The 20,145-nt window shown below is 42.2% G+C and overlaps 1 protein-coding gene across 2 annotated transcripts in view; it reads right to left on the bottom strand.

Moving 5' to 3' along the window:
- Positions 1–19,251, bottom strand: part of MSANTD2 (Myb/SANT DNA binding domain containing 2) — a 29,982-nt gene extending 10,731 nt beyond the window's left edge. For both annotated transcript variants that reach the window (XM_068977185.1, XM_068977186.1), the window contains exon 1: positions 18,739–19,251. In XM_068977185.1, the coding sequence (XP_068833286.1) occupies positions 18,739–19,251 (513 nt within the window). The remainder of the gene's footprint in view (positions 1–18,738) is intronic.
- Positions 19,252–20,145: the final 894 nt, after the last annotated feature.

The following is a 20,145-nucleotide window of genomic DNA, read 5'->3' as shown; positions in this document are numbered from 1 at the left end:
CCCCAGGAGTTATGAGATAATACTATATCCTGAGTGAAGTCACATGGATAGAAATCAAGAAAACCTGGATAGAAGAACTAAAACAACTTGACCAGGTGGTCAGATCAGAGAAATCCAAAGGTATCTGATTCAGAAGAACTGCCAAGTGAATGCATGATAAATCCCCAGTGTCGAGTGTTCAACGACTCCAAAAGAAAAAGAACCAGAGAGAAGTAAGAGATGTCCCATTACCAAGCATGAAGAAAAAATCAGATGGCTGACAACTGACAATTCATAGACAGAGGGAAGGTTTTGCCAAAGTTTAAGATTACAGTGAGAGGAAATGAGAGAATAAAAGATGACATTCATTGTGGATGAATGTAAGGGGAGTCTGGGGGGTGGGGAGCGGGGCAGGTAAACAAAGGCAGGAGCTTTAAGATTGGCAGGATTGGGGGTTTAACGGCAGCAATGCAGAGAGAGACCCAGGGTTACAGTACACGTAACATTAAATACAGTGCACGATGCAGCTATCTTGCCAAAGTAAGTAAATCCAGTATTGGGTTGTATAAGCAGAGGAATCACATGTAAGCTATGGAGGTGGCTCTTCCTCTCTATTCAGCACCGGTGAGGCCACAGCTGGAACACAGCATTCAGTTCTGGGCATCGAACCAGCTACAAGAGAGGGAAATTGCAGAGTTCAGAAAAGGGCAAATAAAATAATGAAAGGCTTGGAAAATAAGATCTTTAAGTAGGGCCAGTAGTTTCATCAAAGCCCTTCCTGACATTATATAAGCTACTCTGGGGGTCAAAAATTAAGGCTTCTTTTTATTTCAGTGTCCTCCAACTCCCCTTTGGCTTTCAGGAAGGGGGCAGAATAGAACTCCTCCCTGGTATGGCAGAGCAGGAAGCAGGCTCAATAAATTACATGGGCATACGCCACCTAATTCTGCTACCGGCTCCATCATTTTTTCAAAACGTGCCCCATTTCATACACTCATAAAATCATCACCATGACAAAATCACTGTTCTAAGAGAACTGTCTATAACTGGAACAGGGTCTATAACAGGGAGGAACAGAGATAAGGCATATCGCCATATGATGTTTTGTTTAGAAAACACTGGCATGATCAGTCTAAGATGTCAGATGAAAAAATAGTCAAATTGCAGGGAGGACAGCTTAGTTATAACAGCAGGAAACAATGTTATAAGAAAAAAACAAGCAGTGAAACAGATTTTCAAATGTGGTTGTCAAATTAGCCATATTAGAAATGGCTTACAGTTTATCTTAACCCTCTGCCAACTAATATGATAAATTTAAGACTCTTTAACCCAAATGATTAAATAAAGGATACACTTATTTGGAAACAAAGTCTTAAAAATCACATACTATATTTCCACAAGCAATAGTGGAAATGACACTAGGTGCAAATCTCTAGCGATTGTTTATAAAAAGTGCTGAAAACAATACTTCAGCCTAAGCTGATATGAACTGTAAAGCAAAAGAAACAGATCTATCATCTTTTAAACTAAAGCTGCTGCTTTACTGTGTTATAATTAGTTGCTCTTAGTTAACTGAGGCAACAGAACAATACTGAGTTTATTTCAATATTTCTAAGAGAGACTCAGAATTTCTTAAATTAGTTTGATTTTCCTACTGTGAGCACAAAGGCAGTGGGGGGGAAGTTTGAAATGGCAGACAACTGTAAAAACATTTCTGCACACAGTAAAAGGAATATTAAGAATATAGCATAAATTTATATATATATATGTATGTATACATAGACAGTGTTGTAACTAATGACGAGGAAATCAGTTAAAGCAAAACCCATCTAAGGTCAGTGTAATTTTTACTACCTATTTTCTTAGATTTTCTGTATGTTAAAATTTGGCAAATTGACTTGCCAATCACCTAATCCTTCAAATCAAACTAAGTCATTTAAAACCAAAGCAATCAACCAAACACCCCAACAAAAGAAAACCAAAAAATACAACAGCACTTGTTTCACACTCCCCAGTTCTTAGCACTATAGAAGATCTGACAAGTGAGAAATCTTTATTCTCAAGATGCCCTTTTCCTCCCTACAGCAGAGGTGCTTTTTTGGGTCCTGGATCCCCTCCTCAGAAGAATACCTGTACAAAACTGTTCTATACAATATCAAGGGGCACATGGACTCCCTGAAGAGCTCACACAAGAACCCTAGGTTAAGAAACTCTGCTCTATGCCACGTGGATTTTTTTCTTCCACAAAATAATATATAACATATTAGTCAGAAATCCTAAAATAAGGTAGACTTGGTCTGTGTTTTACGTTTTACAAGAGAGGCTGAAGACTGGGGCCAATTCAAATACAATTTCTCCAGCTTCCTCAGAATCCTACTCATTTAGATAAAGCAGCCTTACTATTTTCTTTAAGAGGTAAATTAGCAACATTCCCATTTCTTGAAAGAAACAATTTCTATAGGTAAAAGCATACAAAGGTATCAACTTACTCTTCACAAAAATATAGCACTTTTTTTCTACCTACTGGGAAAGAAATGTTTTTCTGTGGTGGCAATGAAAACAGTAATAAATGATTCATAAGTTATGCTATCTGTTCCAGCCCTATCACAAAGTACTTGATCATTCATTATCTGATTATCAGTTGAGATTCTAGGTAAATCACCTAAGGTAACCACTTAGACCAGAGAAATTCACACACCTAGAAACAAGTATAGGAACATTAAGTCTTGACCGCCTTCCTTAGAGGACAACGGCTAAGCCTTAACATCTCCCCACTTTAATAGCCTAAAGGGACTCCAAGGAATAGGCAATGTCTACAGGAACTCAATCCTCAACTCCATGGGATCAAAGTTGATCTGTTCTTCCACTGAAACCATCATGGTCAGCAATGCCTTCCTAATTACTGAGAACAATGGTCCTCAAACTTTGTCCTTAACTCATCTGACTTTCTTGCGGTGCTTGATACTATTTGTTACCTATCCCTGTCACTATGCTTGCCAAGTGCCTCTTTTGTAAAATTGCCCATAATGTAATGATTGACAGAGAGAGGGTAGGGCTGCCCAAGGCTCTGAGAGGAAACCAGGTCCAACTTCCAAAACCTTACAGAAGTTTTGAATGGAAAAGAACTCAAGATCATCTAGTCCAACTTCCTCATTTAATAAATGAGGAGCCAAGGCCCCAAGACAAGTGTTCCTTCAGAAGGGATCTGGCATGTAAAAATTACCAAATGACACTCTAAATAATGTTACTGTATCCTAAAAAAGCTATTTCACTAGATTGTAAATTCAAAGGGGCAAAGGCTGTCTGCCTTGTTCCCTGTTTCCTGGAGCCCAGAATAGTGCCTGTCATGTAAGGATTGTTCAATATATGTTTATTAAACCAATTAAGGTAATTTTAAAGTATTAAATCACTTGCAAGAAGGTGAAAATCTTCTTAGCAAAGAAAATAGAGAAATTCACTGTATAAACATACAACGCATTAAATGTATTAAAGTCAATAAATCCAAGGTAGGTAGGAGTCCTAAAACCTCTTGAAAAGAGCAGGAGTGGCAAAAAGTATACAACACAGATACTGCTATAATTAGCAGAGCAAATTAATTTCTTTGTAATACAGGAGAACTAACTGCAGAGGGCAAGGCTATTTTAAAATACCTACCATTCCTATTACACTTTTCTTTGGTGGGGGATGTGGGGTGGTGGGGCAGGATGGATTGCCTGCCAAATAGAGCTCTGTAAACCCTGTCCAAATTTTATTATTTCTTATGCCTTACAAATTAAATAGTGAAGAATATTCTTTGACAGTAGTTCAGTTAAAGATACAAAAGGGAAATAAGACTTGATTGCTTCCTGGATTCTAACAGGGCCAAACCCAAGAATGACCACCAGAAAGCAAGAGCTCTTACCTCTCTAGTGCCTCAGTCTTTGTGGAGAACTGTCCAGGATCGAGTTCTATCAGCTGCACTTCATCCCAAACTTGGCTATCAGTGACTCACTTTTGTGTCTATATCTGATCAGTGTGTCTTTATGAGGGAGAAATTCTTATATAGAACAAATCATTCAGGAAACTTTCTCAGTGAGTATTCTAAGCTTTCTAGCTTCCTCCATGCTAGCAGCTGAGGGTCTTACCCATTCTGAGTAAGAAGAAAAAATCCCTCGAGGAGGACAATACTAATTGTCAAAATTAAACATCTTCCATTGCTCAAGAAACTAAACTCATATGGCTATTAAGCTTTTAACTCTACATTGTCTATAAATCATACGGATACTGATACAAAACCTCATCTTGGCCGCAATACTAGATAAACCATACCTATCTGCATGGTTAGTTTTAAGGGCGTCTTTGGGATACAAAAGTCTTTCTAGATATGGAATCCTCAAGGGTTTCTCTATTTAAGACAAGTAAAAAAACAAAAACAAAAAACTAGAGTTTACTGAACTACTTATTTCAGATGTAGGCAACAAGCAGGCAGTCATCAAACCCAGTCAGATAACACTATGTATCTAGAACTTCCCCCACCCCACCCCCAACTTGAAAGGAAAAAAAAAAATCAGTTGTTTCAAAAAGCACTGACTTGGAGGAGAGGTTATTTTCATCTGACCTCCTATATCAGCGCTGACGTTGCTACATTAGCATCTCTTTGTTGAATCTTTTCTCAGTACTTCACATCCCAGGGCACCACCTAAAAGTAGTATTTGGATGATGTTAAAATGGTAGCTTTTATTAGTATGTGATAACTAAAAAACACATTCAAGAGAATTATCTAAAATCTCTCTAGGATAGCGGTGAGAGCCATTCATCTTTAAAGTCCTCTCATACAAACATCCTGCATTAAACGCTGACAGCTCCATAATCAACAGTGTCTAAAAGTTAAGCACGACACACGCACATGAGCACACGTTGTTCCAAACATCCTCAGAGCATCATCCTTACAACAGTGTTCTGCTTCCCAAACACAGGTACTTTCTTCGATTCATGAGACCAATGTTCAGGCAGACCAGGCTCCCCTCTGAAAAAGGCCACTTGATCTGTTTCATAGGGTAACCATGTGATTCTCAATTTTGCAGTTATCTTCTTGCTGAAAACTACCATCTATAATGCAAAGATAACTTACAATAGTTTTTTTCCCCCCCATTAGTAAATTTTAGGTATTTGGTTGTGAAAAAAATAATAATTTGGACATCGAGATAAAATCACCTAAACAGTAAGATTAGAAATCCTCCAGAGATACCTGGGTACAAGCATTAGGTTAAGATTCAGTTGACTATTAAAACCTGGTAAATATTATTTCAAAAGGGTTTTTTCTTTCTGGATTTACAGGGTATAAGCTATAGGTCCCAAATGCATGAAAATAATGTATTTTCATATCTTGACATATAAACTTTCTATGAAAAATCTGAAAATAAGCCTGCTTTAAGTTTGTGCTCCTGTCTTTGAGCAACTTGAACTTACTGAGAAACTTGTTGCAAACTCAGAAAATCTACTGTGACACTTTTTATAGCTCAGTTGGTAGCATTTTTATATTTTATTCTTACCTTTATGAGGACTGCTAAAAGGAATTACCATATGAAAAAAATGCCTGTACCTTCTACAAAAATCAGACATTGTCCACAGGTGGCTCAATGTCCCATGCAATGAAAGGAAACCATAACTAACATTTTCTCAGTCTCTACCATGTGCTGAGAGTTGGGGGTCAGCAGGTTACATTTATTATTTCTAATTTTTACAATGATGCTAAAAGAGAGGGTCCCAGGAAAGACACTGAGGAGGCTGTGCAGGACGTTTACAGCGGAGAGCTCTTCAAAACAGCATTTGTGAGCACAGGACGGGGAAGAGAGAGGTGAAGTAACTCACGGCTGCTGCAGAGGTCTTGGTTAATCCTAAAGTGAAGTATGGAATGTAATACTTTAGAGCTCCCTTAAGGCAAGGCGGCTGGGCTTTTGAATTTCAGCACTGACCAGTCACTGAATCCAGGCTGCCAGTGGAGAGGGAGCCTAGCCATGGGCAACCAGACATTCCTGGGAGGGTTCCTTCAGGAGGGTTCCTTCAGGAGGGTTCCTGAAGCCATCACCACTCAGGCAGCTGGTAGGGACGCGCCAGCGGCTCACTCCCCGGGGGAGGGATCCGGGCAGTGTATTACTATACACAGAAGACACGTCATGCTGCCCTATTTAACAGAAAAGAGAACGAAGAGAAAGGTAAGAGCTTATCCAAGGCCGCTATCAGAGTGTCCTTAATCAAAATTCATCTTAGGTTTTAGAATGAGGACCTTGTGTGCTTCCCTTCTGCAGACAATGAAAAGTACAGAAAATCACTGTAGTTACCTTTTTGCCATAGTTGCCGGGAAGTTTACAGCCCATTTTCATATTTAGCTGAAGTGACCACATTTACCTGGGTTACTGCTATACTCCCTGCACTCGCTTGATTTCTCACTTCTTGAGTCTATTTTGAGCTTTCTTCATCTGCAGTCTCCTTTTTTGTATATTTATATCACGCATTACAGAACAGTCCATCCCACCCTCCTCACCTCTGAGGAGAGCACCCAGTCATTCACACGTTAGGTGAACAAGGGCAGGCATAAAGCAATGCTCACTCTGCGGTCTCCTTCAGTAAGCCACATCCTTATCCACTTTTACTGTCAAAAAAGCTCATTCTACCCTGTAAATGTTTTTCCTTCTTTAACCTCAAACTTAATTTCTTTAAGAAGAGCTGGTAGTCCAATAAATACCATCACACATATAAAGGCCTGAATGAATGACTGAATGAGCTGTCTACAGTGGAAGTCTTATTTATGTTTCAACACTTTGTTTTAAATTCTTGGGACTTTCAAATCAATGTTTCTCATTATGTTTATAATCTTAGGATACCATGAATTATCTGCAAGGATTTTTAAAATTCGTGTTTCCATTTCTATGACGAGAAACATATATGAGCCCTAGGAGGTCCATCTGTGTGTTGCTGTGTGATTCTGGCATTTCTGAATTTATGATTTCATTGTTGCCAAAATACTGTGTCAACTGTTAAATTTTAATAAAGGTGGACTGATAATTCACAATGGGGCAATATAATCAAGTGGTTAAAAGTGGAGAGTCAGACAGTCTAGCTTCACCACCTGCTAGCTCTGTGACATTAGAAAAATTAATCGCTCTGTACCTCAATTTCTCTGTCTGTAAGGTGGAGCTGGTAACAGTCTCTCCATCATGAAGTGAAAGTGATAGTTGTTCAGTCGTGTCCAACTCTTTGTGACCCCATGGACTGTATCCCGACAGGCTTCTCTGTCCATGGGAATTCCCAGGCAAGAATACTGGAGTGTGTTGCTATTACCTCCATCATAGATTTGTATTAAATAAAAAAAAATTCAAGTAGAGCATTTAAAACAGTGTTTGCTTAGTAGCTTGTACTCAGTAAATGTTAAATATTTGTTATTATTACAACAAGAATAGTCACACCACCTGGAAATCAAGGTGCCTTATGTGAAGGTTAGTTCAAGTAGAGAAAAAGTAGCAGTGAAGCTTTATCATTAAGCACATGATAATAACAAACTCAGAAGAACCTTACTATAGCAATCTGTCAGAACCTTGTTAAGAAAAGCAGGTAACTTTCAGCTAAACATCACCCAGTATAAAAGAATGCTCACTTCTTTATTAGCACTTCAAGTGTTGTATCAAGTTTTGTTTGACAACATGTGAAATCTTTAAGTATTAATAAAAGGAGTTTATACCTAGATTTAGGTTTGTTACATATTTAGGTAACATTGTTAAATGAATATGTTATTGCCCATACATTATTCAAGTTTCACCAACACCTGGCTGTGTCATCATAACTTCAACTTTTCACTCATATTCATTCTTCTATGGCTAAAAGCTAATCATTTAGCCATTTTCAAAGGTTTATAGTCTGAGCAAGAATATGGTGACTAACACAGTGACATATAAACAAGGGAGGAAAAAGGAATTCTTGCTACCCACCCAGAGTGAGGACTTAGCCTCACTGCGCAACCTGTTTGCAAGAAGCAGGAGGCAGGCACAAATCAAGTAAGAGGCATGAATGGCCTACATACACTCTCACGGAGTTCAATAAAGCAGAGAGCATCCAGGTTTCTCATTTCTTCTTTGGTGCATGGAAATTTTGCCTGTGTGCTCAGTCATGTCTGACTCTTTGCAACCCCATGGACTGTAACCCACCAGGCTCCTCTGTCCATGGGATTTTCCAGGCAAGAATACTGGAGTGGGCTGCCACTTCCTTCTCCAATGGAAATTTTACTGGAATTAAAATAAGCTTCACCACCACTTCTTGAAAAATAACATCTCACGGACTTGTAGATATGCCATCGTGAAGAAGTTAAACACTTTCCCTTGCTTTTTCCTTAGTTTTGTAATGTGGTTTATATAACATGTCAAAAATTATTTTATACTGTTCTAAAACTGGCAAAACTCTGATTTCTCAAATCCAACTATTAACCATATTTCCTGATTTATACAAGACAGAAGGAACATTATATGTTTCTGCTGAAGGCTGTGCCACCAGGACCAGCACAGATGTGCTCATTATCTAATGACAGCATGAATACCAGCAGCATGGCACTTTGCTGCTTGGAGGGGCAAAACTCAGTGACAACTGGACATAGCACAATAAGAAGTCATAATATAAAAATCATGTAAATCATTCTTAATAAAGCCAAAGCAAATGAATTTCTATTTCCTATGCATAATGGAAGGTTGAGAGCTCAAACCTTCTAAGGTCAATAAGGCTAATATAAAAGAATTTCTTATTTGAGGGGTTTTCTGATTATTAATAGTTTTGAATTAACATATTTAAAATATTCATATTGTTTTCTACTGGAATATAACCTCTTCGAAGGCAAGCGGATTTGTTTTTGTGTTTTTTTCCCAGTTTTATTCTTTGACGTATTCTTAGAACCTCCATCAAATATTTGGCACACAGAAGCAGCTCAATATATTTTTGCTAAAGGGATGAGTGAATGACGAAAACTTAAGACTGTATGTGGCAGTTGAGAGTTATAAGATCAAGGTACTTTCTGGCCTATCACACTCTTTTTTTCTAAATCATTAAGCAGCTCTATCCATTTAGAGAAAAGCATTTGTAAATTTTAAATAATAATGATAAGAGCAGGTTTTGGTAGATATGAACTTTATTCCGGTTTTATTAATATCAAGTACAAACATAATTGACTTATTTGGATAAATGTACTAATCTGAAGGTAGATAGTAGAGAAACAACATTGTGAGTTTCAAAAATTCAGGCTGTTACAACAGAGTCATTTTACACAGGCTGAGCAAATGCTACTAGAAAACAAATCTAGGTAAATAACTTCCATTCTATTTCATCACTTTATAATGAATGAAGTTATTATTTGGTAGCTCAAGAAATGTAATTTATGAATACAGCCAAGAACACACATATAAAAATAAGATGATGGCTGTTATTCCTAAAATGTCTGAGAATAAACACAGGTCTGTATTCTACTAGGAAATAACATCACACCCCACCCACTAAGTGACAAAGTAACACTCATTTGATTAGTGCCAAGAAAAAAAGTATTTCCATTGGCTCTCAAGGACTCTCTCAACTACAAATAGGTTAAGAATTACACAGATTTAAATATACACCTTATTCCAGTATGCAGACATTTTTCAGTTCTTCAGAACAATAGCGGGGAAGACTCCGCAGAGATTACAAACCCCAGATAATCTGTAACATACGCAGCATAGGAGGCGCAGATTCACTGAGCATGCATTTTCAACACTGAAGGAAGTTTCTGCAATGGTAAATAGCAGGCAGAACACACTGCATAAACCCCACAACAGAAATACAATTACACAGTACCTAATAATCAATGGGCAATCCTAACAATCAACTATCTAAAAAATGGTACTGGTATTCGTTTTTGAAACTCAAGAAGTTTTTTCTCCCTTTAAAAAAAAAAAAAAATTTTGCAAACACCATACAGATACAACCATCCAAAGTGTACGTGTGTGTCGGGGTGGGGGGGGGGCGGCCCTGCTATTCTACCTCATCCTAGTGACATGAGCATACTTCTGAGAGAATGCATGAAAATTTACGTTGAAATTTTAGATCTGATTTTAGTTCTTGCCCTCTGATAATGTTAGGAAAAAAGAAGGCAGGACCATCACTTAAGAAGCCTGGGGAGCATATCAGAACCCAAGGGAGTCTGTATAACACAGACACAGGACTGCCCTAAAGCATTGTTTTATTTAGCTGGATCTCACTGGGTTCTGGGCTCCCCTAGTGTCTCAGATAGTAATGAATCTGCCTGCAATGCAGGAGACCTGAGTTCAATCCCTGGGTCAGGAAGATCCCCTGAAGAAGGAAATGACAACCCAGTCCAACAGTCTTGCCTGGAGAATCCTGTAGACAGAGGAGCCTGGCAGGCTACAGTCCACTGACTCACGAAAGAGTCAGATATGACTGAATGACTAACACTTCCATTGGGTTTGAGAACCAAACCTAGGGAATTCCTTGGTGATCCAGTGATTAGGACTCTGCGCTCCCCCTGTAGGGAGAACTAAGACCCCCTGCCACATAGCACAGCTTTAAAAAAAAAAAGGACCAACTTAAAGCTTAAAACTTAAGCAATGAATTACTATGATGACCTCTAAGGACTGCAATTACAATCCTCTGTGTACACTGGTAGAGAAGTACACAGTGAGTTGTGTAGCCAGGTTAAGATCTAGCAAATCTAAATTTTCAGATTCTCCAAAACAGCTCCACTACTTTTGATTATGTCTGAAATCTGTTCTGTTCTCTCCCTTTTCACTGCCACTATTTCATCTCCTATGTAGGTTTCTGCAAGGAGCCTCTAAAAGATCTTAGTACTTTCAGTCTTAGCCTTGCCAATTCATTTTCCACCTGACAGCCAGTTCGAGAACCTAAGAGGAACCATGCCACTCTCCAGCTGAAAACTCTCTAATAAGTCAGAACAAAGCCCAAACTCCTTAGCCCATCCTCTGACCTCTTGTTTGTCTCTAGTCTGATTTGTTACCACTTCCCACATCCTTTCATGTTCCCCTCAAGCCATAGGTTCTAGGTCTCTAGAACTACACAGGAGAAAACATTTCATGAGAATATCTGGGACATGACCTGTCCCAAATGAATGTTTCTGGAGTTTTGATACCTTGCGTCTAAAGTAGCACAATGACTGAAAAAACTGAATGTCACCTCATTCTCCTCTATTCCTCTTCCATCTACCTGCAGGTTCTGGCCCATGAGCAGGTTGGTAATCAATTCTAATGAGTTGTGGGCAGCTTTCTCAACACCCCACACAGGAGATAAAGGGATAACCATCTAGGGGAACAGGACCTGTTCTGGTGCAGAGGATCTGGGGCGGTGAGAGGGTGGCTAGGGAGACAAGGGTGGATGGAGGGCCGCTACAGGTTAGAGGGGACGGTGCAGGTAAGGGGTATTTGAGGACCCCCAGTTTGGGGGAGGGGGACGAGCTGAGCCCTGGGCACAGAGCAGGCATATGGTGATGGGGAGGCATGCTGCCCCCACCAAGTGTTGGCGAACCTCACTGAGGTCATGTTAACAAACCTAGAACATCCCTGGTCCACCCCATGCCCTCCTGGAGTGTGTCACTGTGGCTGCGGGACCTGCAGGAGAAAGACTCCAGGCCCTTCCTCTGTTCTGTGAGCTGTTGGTCCCCTGGATGTATTTAACCTGTCTCCCCTCCCCTAGTTCCTCCAGCTCCTCCATCCTGCCATCTCCGCAGTGTGGCCCACGTGGGGGCCAATGTGACCCTGAGCTGCCTGTCCCCAAGGAGTAAGCCTGCTACCCAGTATCAATGGGTGTGGTCACCCCCATCCTCCCAGGTGTTTTTTTGCATCTCTTTTAGGTGAGGGAATTTCTAGAGACAAATGAGAATGTGGCTGGGGTAGAGGAAAGATGAGGGACAGACGGACTGGGGGGCAAGGGGCGGCAATGCTGAAAAGCCCTGTGGTGAGGGGCGGGGGAAGGAGGATGTGGGGAGGGGGCTGAAGAAAGAGGCCTGCCAGGTGCAGACAGGCGCTGAAGACCATGCCACTCAGGAGACACTGGGGCTGGAGGCTCTGGGTTCAAGAAGAAAAGAACAAACCAGACTGTGTTGCACAGGTAAGTATAGCGCCACTATGTGAGTTAGTTAAGTTAGGTTTGTAAAGCACTTGGAACAGTGCATGACACACTGCAAACGCAATGTAAGCACTGCTGCTCTGTGAAATCTGCTTTGGCTACACATACACCGTCATCTGCTTATGCACATGTGTGTGTCATGCGAGTGCCAGGCCACAGAGCAAAATACATTTCTTCCTGGATGTTCAAGAAGACGCATGGCTTTGGTCTTCTTTCTAGTATATGAATTAAGGAATGAGATATGTAATGGACGTAACTGCAATTCAAGCTATGAAAAAGTTACTTATGGAAACAGAAAGTCCTAGAACTGGTACATCGGCTGTTGTCCCAAAACCAGTGACTCCACCCTTTGACCTGACCCTGGATGACAGCCCCACCAGTCGCGTGTGGTGTCTAGGGCATACCCTCATGCACTACAGCAAACGGTTCTCCAAATGAAAGGCATGACTTTTAAACTGGCTATGGCACCAGGAGCTTAATGTCCACACAATCCATAGACCATGCTCACAATACTGGAGGTGGTGCTCTAGCATCCTGACTCCTGCTTCCCTAGAAAGGAGACTCTTTGATGGTAAATGATACACTGCTGTATGTCAAGGGCCTCCCACAGAAAGCCCTCACGTATCTGTTGATGAAAAATGGAAAAAAAAAAAGTCCTTATTTCAGACCTTAGTATTTAAAGAAACCCTGTGATGCATCTGTCAGATGAGTGTGATGAAAGCAAATGGGTAAGATTTCCAAGTCCTCCCCAGATGCCTGGCCTTTAGCCAAGAGTTAAGTTTCAATCTCTCGTGGCTCCTCCAGGCAGTGGAATTCCAAGGGCCTGGGAGCTCTGTATCAGCCAAGAAAGAAACAGAAAAGATGCTCAAAGTTCTAAGTTAGGGGTCTTTAACTGTAGTGCCTATATGCTTCTTTAATGATTGATCAAGGCACCTTAAACCTTAGGGACCCTGTCATTCTCAGTTTTGTATATATTCTTTAGGCATGAAGCTTGGCTACTGAATTTAGAATAGTCAAAGGAATATAGGTTAATCATATTGTTTATTTTAAGTGTAAGTGGAATATTGTGGGATCATCAACATTGATATATTTGATAAAACCTATAGATAAGAATTTGGGGTGACTCAGATTCAGAGCACATTATTCAGTAAGTTTTACATCAATCTCATCTTACTGATATTAGATTTAATATGTCCTATATCCTGTTCAATTCAGTTCAGTTCAGTTCAGTTGCTCAGTCGTGTCCGACTCTTTGCGATCCCATGAATCGCAGCATGCCAGGCCTCCGTGTCCATCACCAACTCCCGGAGTTCACTCACACTCACATCCATCGAGTCAGTGATGCCATCCAGCCATCTCATCCTCTGTCGTCCCCTTCTCCTCCTGCCCACAATATCCTGTTAATGCCCCATAAATTTTAAAACATATGATGAAAAAATATTAATGTCAGCTTTCAAACATTCAAGAGAGCTCATGGATTTCAAAACTCTTTTGGCAGTACACAGCAAAAAAAGTCTGAACACTATAATTCCAAAGCTGTTCTGGTCAATATAATAGCCACTAAATTAACTTATTTTTAAAGTTAATTTTCATTGGATTACAGTTGCTTTACAATGTTGTATTAGTAATATAAATAAATTAAACTTGAGATTAAAAATCCAGTGGCACAGTCACACTGGCCACTTTTCAAGTGTTCAATTACTGCCTGTGGCCAGCAGCTATTGCACAGTCTGCTAGACAGTGTAGATATGTTTTGCCCCAGTCAACTGAGATTATAATACTTTATTCCTTACAGGAAAAGCTCCTCTTCCTATAATGGCGAACCATATCTCTTGACTTGTCAAGGTTCCTCCTACTCAGGGGTAGCAACAGGGAGGGCACGAAGAAAGAACTTCCAACACGACTCCCGCCCCCTCAGAGGTCTGAGGGTGTAGCCAAGACAGTCCTTTCATAAAATAAAGCCTTCTTTAATATTCTGAAAAACAACTTTTTACCTATATTGTTCACAACGGTAGCCACTAGCCACATGTTGCTATTTATAATTTAAAATGTAATTAATTAAAATGAAACATAATTAAAAATTCAGTTCCTCAAGCACACTAACCACATTCAAAAGCCTAACAGCCTTTGGCTAGTGGCTCTTGCCCTGAACTGCAGCAGATACAGAACACTTCCATCATTATAGAAAGTTTTATTGAACAGCACTGCTTTATACTATGGGTTTGCTCTCTTTTTTTTTTTTCCTTTTTTTTACATATCCTGTTAATGAAGAATCCAGAATATTTCACTCCACTTTCCAGCAGATTTCCCAAAATGCCAGGAAATAAACTCAGGTGCCTATTCACGCACAGTTTTAAGGTGTGCTTACCAGAGTCCTTACCTCCAAAACCAAAAGCCTAAATATACGTGTGTATGGCTGGGAGTCTACTCTTTCAGTATATATATCAAATCTCCATCAGATTCAAAAGCAGACAAAAAAACTGGAACACATAAGTTTTCTGGCAGCAGTGGCTTGGGAACAAAAGAAATGGAAGGAGATAAATCTGACTAAATCTTTCGTATAAACACTTTTGAGTGGCAGACCATATTTCTGAAAAATCTTTCAATGATAATGCAGAAAGTCTAGTGTGCTAACATCAGAAAAGTCCTTAGAGATAGGCAGAGTCTTAAAATGTTCATACAGGGACAACAGTATTTGTGGGCTCCGAGTTATCTTTGTCCTATTTGTTCTCACAGGACAGATAATGACAAGTCTTGAAATATACCACACTGTGATCTGTCTGCTAAAGCACCATATTTGTTCCAAAGATTATGATGAATTACTGAAGAATATAGATCAAGACAATGTCCCTAAAAAGTTAATCGTCTTGCTTGTTAGGCAGAAGACTCCCCACCACTTATAAGTTTATCTGATAAACAATCAGCATTGACAGAGCAAAGACAAGTTCTTTAGGTCATATGATCACCTTGCATTTCATCTTCAGGCAGAGCCAGAGTAAAGCATCTGTTTGAGAGACAAAAAGCCAACTCTCAAGAGCCAAATTTTTGGAGAACACCTGAAAACATGGGACTTGAGAATGAGTTTTGCAGGGCATCAGATTAACTGACTTAAGTGTGAATCCGGCATCTGGCTCTGAATTCCAAGTCTAGATAGGTCTCTCAACTACTATAGTATGGGCTGTGCTGAGCCCTCTTCCTCCCTTGAAGTCAGTCATCACACTTATGGTCTGCTTTTGTCATCTGATACCAAGTACTGCACTGCATACCATCCCCTGTGTTGTCTGGTACAGCTTTTTAACTCTTAGGTGTGGGTATACAAACATTAACTACACTGTAAGTAAGCTCTTGGACTCTGTACTACAGTTCTTCTCTTCACCTAACACCGAGCAGACAGTAAACACTCAAGCATTTAGAAAATGGAGATATGACAACAAGGCTTATAGGAAAGGATAGTAAATCACCCATTTATTTATCTGACTCCAAAATTAGGCTGGAATTGTTAGCAGATTTATTTTCTTCTGGCAAACAAACAGAAAGCAACAAAACTTCAGAACCAAACGATACCAAACACGTGTAGCATGCCAGTCTCAAACACACCCATTTTATCCAAAAAACTGAACAAATACCAGCAACAGGACATGTCAGACTTTGCAGCAATTTTTTTAAAAAATGTTTATATCTGACTTTAAGTTAAAAACCTGTGCACTTAGAAATACACATATTCGCTTGGATAGTATTTAAAAATAGTCCTCTGGTAGCAAAATATAAGAGTCATCATATGACAAGGTTGTTACATCAATATATTGAAACTATGATTCAGGGAAAGTTTCAGGGAAAAACTGAAGTTACTATATATCATCCTTCCTTTCAAACTTAGAAGAAATTATTTACTTCATAGCTGAATCTTGATAGATATTTAAATAAATACATTGGACTAGAAATGTAACTGATGCACACGGTGCTCCTTCCCCGGGAGCCTCTGACATGAGTTCACACTTAAATGAGCTGCATTATTCTGGATAAGATATACCTCCATGTCCATATCTCACTGCACTACTTTGTTTCTATTTTGCAAATTCCAAAGCAAAAAGGACTGTTGAATTTCTTTTTGTAGTTCTCATTAACAGAATCAAGTGAAAGAGATTTCTGAATTACTTGTTCTAAATCGGCATTTCTGAAACTGGGATTGAAAGATTTGTTTCAGTGGTTTGCGATGGTTCCCTGGGAATTTCCTAAGGTTGCCTTTTGATTTTCACAAACATAATCTGGAGTACTTGGAGATCCACCTCATAATTGTGTAAGGCTATGATTTCAGTGACCACGTGTGCATCTATGTTTAAGATTACATTCATCTTAAGTCTCCAAGAGGGACAGAGTTTAGTTTTTAAGGAAGTATTTCTCAAATGGGTTTCAAAGTCTATGTTTTGGGGTTAAAATCTGGACACTGCTCTAGATTTTTACGCTTTCCAACATTCTCCTTCAAGGCTTTGTTTACTTGGTGAATTTAATAAATATGTATCCAGTGCCTACTTATGTCCTAGGCACTGGAAATACTGTTGGGAATAAGAGATCAGAACTCGTCTTTATGGAGCTTATAATTCCAATATGAAAGACCAATGCTGTTAATGAAGAAGTCTGGTTCCTTGGTTGAAATCACACTTAAGAAATTGTTTACGTAAAAAAGAAAACAAAAAACAGTGATCTGGTCACCCCATCAACTGCTACTGTGGATTAGAGTACATCAACATCCATATAGTCTCCAATTAGTCTAAGAACTTGAGGTCAATCTGATCTTATCTGCTTGGAGACAGAGAAAACGATCCTCTTGAAAATTCTTCAGAGAAGCCCAGTTACCTTTCTTTGCTTTAGGTTATGCTTCTCATAACTGGACAAAGATGCAACCCAACTAGAGATTTCCTGGCTTTCTGAGAAACAATTTTATAATCAGTGAGATTCATAAGCAGCTTTGGATAACACCCTTTGTCCTTCTGATTGGGAAATTTCTATGGACAAAGAAAAAATCGATAAAGCTAAAACAATTACAAAAGCCTAAAGGGTACTGCTAAACTCAAAAAAGTTTATGGATAGAGGCTAAACAGCACAATGCAAAAACTCCCCAGAACTTAACCTTAACAACCTTGAATAGAACAAGGAATGAGATTCAGAGAACAGTGGCTACTATTCGCTACTATTTATCGTATCTATAAACTATTTACTTTCATGACATCCTTGTTTAAAACAGAGAGGGAGGGGGACCCAAAGATAACATGTTATCAGGTAAACCAATCTAATTTTCTAATTGAGAAATGGGTGTCAGATTTCCTAAAAATAGGAGGTTTGAAATATCTTGGTTTCTGGACCAAATTTTCTAAGCCACAATGTCCTCAAATGAACACTTGAGACAAGATCTCTGGAATTTTGGAGCCATATCCTTCTCCAGTGTGAGTATGACAGTTCCTACTGGATTTTTACCCCACCTTGGAGTTCCAAAAAAGTGTTAGCCCTGCCAGAAACGAAGCACACGGATACTATAACTCTGAACAAGTAGTAGTTCCGTGAACTAGGAGGAAAGTCTTCTACCAGAATCTTTTAGCAGACCCTGCGAGAAGGACACCAACCAACTTACCTAAAAAACAACTCCGTATCTGCCAATACTACAAATCTGAACTCCCAGATTAAACGTCAGCAGGAACAGAAAACAGTAACCCGACTGGAGGTAACATTTCTAGCCCAAATTAAGTCTCTGTACTGAACCTTCAGGTACACAAGGATAGCCAGACGCACAGTGAGAGCTTCACTTGTCACCACATCCGGCACAACAGCTAAAGCAGGGGAACACATGCTTTCAAGAAGGAGCTTCGTCAGAAACACTGCAGGGCCTCAAGCCAACCTAACTCTGGAGACATCACACTCAAATTTCGGACCAACTATCAGCCAGGCTAACTTCAACTGTGTCCTAACTCCACAAAAGCAATACAGTATCTGGCTACAACCGAGCCTTCTCAATTCTCCAAAGCATCTCAACTCTTGATCGCCCTTCGAGTTAGAAGCAAGCTCAAGGCAGAAGCAAGACAACTGACACAAAGGCCATCGTCTGAAGGCGCCTTTCGTACGGCTCTGCCCCTGCCACTCACTTGAAAATTCCTAAACTGGGGGGTGAGGTGGGGGAGCTCAGCATCTCCCCCTCCTCCCCCGCTTCTATCCCTGCTCCATCCCGCCCCGGCCCGTAAGCCTCTGCCTGGGAGCCCCCAGGACTGGAACAAAGCGAGGGGCCCCGGCGGTGGGGGCGAGAGGCGCCGGCTGCACGGGACTGTCGCCGGGAGCACAATGAGAAACTACCAACTTCAGAGCGCAAGAACATCCTCGATTGGCAAGAAAGAGGGGCGGCGGCAGGCACGCCCAACTTCAAACTCAGAAAACCTACGGGCTGGCGGCCATCTGGAAAAAAAGCCCCCCCCCTTCCCAGGGAGAGAAGAAAAAAGGCGGAGGAGATGCGAATGGCCCACCGGGCCCCGGAGGGGAGCCCTGCGCTCAGACCGGCCCCCGCCCCCGAGGCCCGCTTCCCCGCCTTCTCTCTGCCTCTGGTTTGCTGCCCCAGGCCGGGCGGCCGGTTACCTTGATGCGCTCCCGGCACTGGGACGGGGTCCGCTCGTAGCCCAGCTCGGCCAGGGCCCGGGACACGCGCTCGTACATGGCCGGCCCGGGGGCCTTGCTGCCGAACACCGTGCCGGCTCCCTCCAGCTGCTGGTACCGTGCCTCCACCAGCCGCTCGTTGCCCCACACTGCGATGAGCGCGTTCGTCTCTGCCGGCGTCCACGACATGCCCCGGCAGGCGGCGGCGGCGGCTGCCGCAGCCCCGCCACCACCGCCGCCACCAGGGGAGAAGGAGACCGAGGACGAGGCGGCGCTGCGGCCCCCCAGCCCCAGCCCGAGACCCCCGGACGCCGCTGCCCCCGAGCCCGCCGCACTGCCCGGCCCGAGCGGGGAGGCACCCCGAGGCGTAGAAGGGTCTGACAGCGATGGGTTTCCGTCGCTCAGGCCACCAGGAGAAGCCGGGGAGAGCACCTCCATCTTCGGGATTTTTAGCGGCGAGTTGGCGGGCAGCTCCGAGCCACAGGGCGCAGCCATCTTCCAAGCGGCCGCCGCTGCACCGCCCGGAAGTGACGCGCCCTCACATCCGGCCGCCCCGGACTCCGGGGCTGCCCTCGGGCCTGGCTTGCTGGCGGGCGGGCGGCTGCGGGCCCCGGCGGCCGCGTGGAGGCCGCCCGCAGCCCCTGGTCTTTCTCCGCGCACCCGGCCGCGGCGCGCGCTCCTCTCCCGGGGCGAGGGACGGGAATGAGGCTCGCCGGAGCCCCGAGCGGAGGAGAAGGGTTGGGGCATGAGGGCGCCGGTGTGAGGAACAGATTGAAACCTTCCCACTTCCTTTCCAATCTCAGCCCCCGGGAGGAGGGGTGAGGCCCGCGAGGGGGCCCGGAGTTAAGGAGGACTTGACCATTTCGCTCTCTCGCTCTCCTCCCTCTGCTCTGCCGCTCCCCTCTTCGGAACTGGCCTCGGGGTACAGGGGCTGACGTCCCGGGCGGCGGCTGGGGAGCCCCGCGCCGGGCTCAGCCAGGAAGGCGCCGAGGCTGCAGGGAGAGCATTCCTGGGGAAGACTTTAAAAAGCATCTGGGAACCAGGCTTGGTTTGTGCTGTGTAGCTTTTGGAGACTCCCAAGCGCAGTATTTGAAGAGCAACTCCTATTCCAGTTCTGATCTATTTTCCAGTTTGGACGGGGGTGACGGTTTGTTGAACAGTTAGACGTCTTTATGGCGCTTGCACGATCTGTCTACAGCTTAAATGAGTATGAACTCCCAGCCTCAGCAGAAAAGTTACTTTCCCATACCGCTCTCCATCCTCGCTAATTGAGAAGTTACATCGTTTTTCCCACAGTTTTCATACTCTCCAGTGTAAGGCGACGAAAAAAAGACTGTCAATTATGACGGCTCTTGTGACCTCCAGTAATTAGTGGTAATCGTTCCATAA

The sequence above is a fragment of the Capricornis sumatraensis genome, chromosome 8, assembly GCF_032405125.1.
Source record: "Capricornis sumatraensis isolate serow.1 chromosome 8, serow.2, whole genome shotgun sequence".
NCBI lineage: Eukaryota > Metazoa > Chordata > Mammalia > Artiodactyla > Bovidae > Capricornis > Capricornis sumatraensis.
This window is presented reverse-complemented; position numbering and strand designations above follow the sequence as displayed.